This window comes from Penaeus japonicus, unplaced genomic scaffold (assembly GCF_977035675.1).
Source record: "Penaeus japonicus unplaced genomic scaffold, GWHDUDI00000001_assembly GWHDUDI00000020, whole genome shotgun sequence".
Classification (NCBI taxonomy): domain Eukaryota; kingdom Metazoa; phylum Arthropoda; class Malacostraca; order Decapoda; family Penaeidae; genus Penaeus; species Penaeus japonicus.
Window position 1 is genome coordinate 19,597,197 of NW_028234422.1, and position 2,500 is coordinate 19,599,696.

Consider the following 2,500-nt stretch of genomic DNA (forward strand, 5'->3'; position numbering starts at 1 on the left):
TTAAATCTCTGAACATGCAACCAAATCTACTGGAAATTAATAAATTAGTCACTAGAAGACGCACCGAAATATATCGAAGTCTCACAAATACCAGAGGATACTTTGACGTGATAGGTCTTAATCAAGAGGAGAGATTAAAAAACTCTAAAACAGACTATTCTCATTATAAAGACAGAACAAAACATCCTTGATCATAAATGTAAGGAAATTCATTGAAAACTTGGCACCAGAATTAAGGGAGGTAGAGAAGGAATATAAGATAACCTACTGTTCTGTGGAAGTGACTGGAAGAAAATTAGAGGACTGACTAAATTCAATGCCAGTTGAATGAGGGTTGAACAAAATTTAATCTCTCTTCAACTTTAGTTCCTTTCAACTGAAAAAGAGCAGGCACAACTCCAGGATGGACCCAGGGACGAGCCACAAGTGGGATTCATGTTAGAACTTACTGACTGCAAGTACATTTCATTACTGTATATACACATATACTGTACTGTTCTTGTTTTGCTGATTTTCTTTTCACTATTTTCAATTGTAGAAGAAATTTTCTACTAAAAATATGGAAAAAAATGTCAGGTAGCTCAGATTCACTAAAAATCTGCAATTATTAGGGTTCAAAACAAAACAAAACAAATTAAATCAAAAGTTTTATTTTCCAAGAATTAGTAAAAAATACTCTATAAAAATATAATCATCAGCCTTGAATCAAAGTGAAATTCATGGGTATGAAAAATACAAGACAATAACAATACTAACATATTTCCAAAATAGCTTCAACTGAATTCAAGTGCACTGTTCCTCTTAGATAATACTCTTTTCAGTACCTTTCCTCTGCTAAGCAGGTGAACGTTGAAAAAAACAAAAACACTTCCCAATATTCTTTGATCTCAGTTAAAAGGTTTTGGAACCCTATGTGTGAAGTATTTTCAATTTCATATAATTCACACTTTCTACAAAGTTTATCATTACTTTTGGAAGCTGGTTGATTTTACAGCTAATAAAGACCTTGAATAGAGATAGGAAGAAGTTAATCTTAGCATGAGTAAAATACTTTATAAAAAATAGAATAACAATCATAACAATATTGACAAAAATGAGAACAATAAAGAAAGTTAATATGCTTTGCTTTACAATTCTAGAAAGGAACATAAGTCTCTGAGCTTTGGATAATAATAGATTTGCACTATACTGAATAGCTGTGCTGCAAAGCATTAAATTAAGTGGTTGATTTTTTTTCCCTTAATATTAAATTGAATTAGCAAAGATGTCTCCTATCAATAAGAAAAATAATTACCACAGTCATACTCAGTTACAAAATATCCACATATATCTATGTATATATGTATATGTATATGTATTTATGTATATACATATATATATGCATATATGCATATAGATATTGAAACAGATAAGACAAATAGACTTTAATACAAGTTGTCTTAAATCATTCACTTGCCTTGTAAGAAAAGAGGAACACAGAAAACTGGAAAAAAATCACTGCTTTACAAATTCCACCATTTGGTCCTTTACCATCCTATAGAACAGGAAGCCACTCTGCTCAGTCATGTCTACTGCTCCCTTGCTTTTGTAGAATTCAATGCTTGGAAGATTCCAGTTTAGCACAGCAAAGTCGCATCGGATACCTTGCAGAGCCATGCCGGCCTGAAACAAATGTAATTGGTAATAATAACATGAATTATATAAAATAAAATACACAGAAAGAGAATTTGTATGCTACATTTTCATGATAAGAAATAAAGGACTTCTGATTGATTTCCTACTCAAACTTTATGCAAGTGTTTGTGTTACCCTTGCTAATATTAACTGATCCATCAGTAACAAGCAAGTAATAAAAGTAATACAATTTATCTTAACCCATTGCGGACGGAGATAGATTTGCTTACCCAGGCTCAAGGATGGGTTTTATTTCAGCTCGAGGCAGCTTCACGCAACATACCTTGAATTTTCCCACTATCTTTTAGTCACTCATTGTAGAGCTAGAACCATTTTTGTGTATTATTTTCTGTGTGTTTTACTGTACTTAGAGACTTATATCTGTCATATCATATACTCTATCAATTCTGCAGTTGACTACAATTGTAGTTTAGGGTCCATATCAGCTCATCGTTTTCTTTATACTCAGTGTGATAGAAGTGTTGCTGTTTTAGGAGAGGACAAAATGCAACTTTCTTTTATCGTATTGGTGTGCTGCCATGAATGAAAACGAAACATATAACCATATAACCAGATAAGATTAGATAAGATGAGTCAGCACTCATAGCTGGCAGAGGCCGGGCCGCCTTGAGCATATAGCCCGGGTGAAGCGACGTCTTCGCATATCTGTCTGAACTGAACTGATATAACCATCTACCATGAACATCACATGAAGGGGTAGGGAAGAGGAAGGAAACTTGTGGTTATGACTGGGAGTGCAACAGTAAAAGGCACTGGGGCACACTGTAGTTCTGCCAGCACATCCTTCATCTGTGGTACTTTAGAG

The 2,500-nt window shown here is 33.8% G+C and overlaps 1 protein-coding gene across 4 annotated transcripts in view; it reads right to left on the reverse strand.

Moving 5' to 3' along the window:
• Window positions 1-634: 634 nt before the first annotated feature.
• Window positions 635-2,500, reverse strand: part of LOC122260805 (spermidine/spermine N(1)-acetyltransferase-like protein 1) — a 13,795-nt gene continuing 11,929 nt past the window's right edge. For all 4 annotated transcript variants that reach the window (XM_086548065.1, XM_043028211.2, XM_043028212.2 and 1 more), the window contains one exon: window positions 635-1,662. In XM_086548065.1, the coding sequence (XP_086404191.1) occupies window positions 1,495-1,662 (168 nt within the window). In that variant the 3' untranslated portion in view covers window positions 635-1,494. The remainder of the gene's footprint in view (window positions 1,663-2,500) is intronic.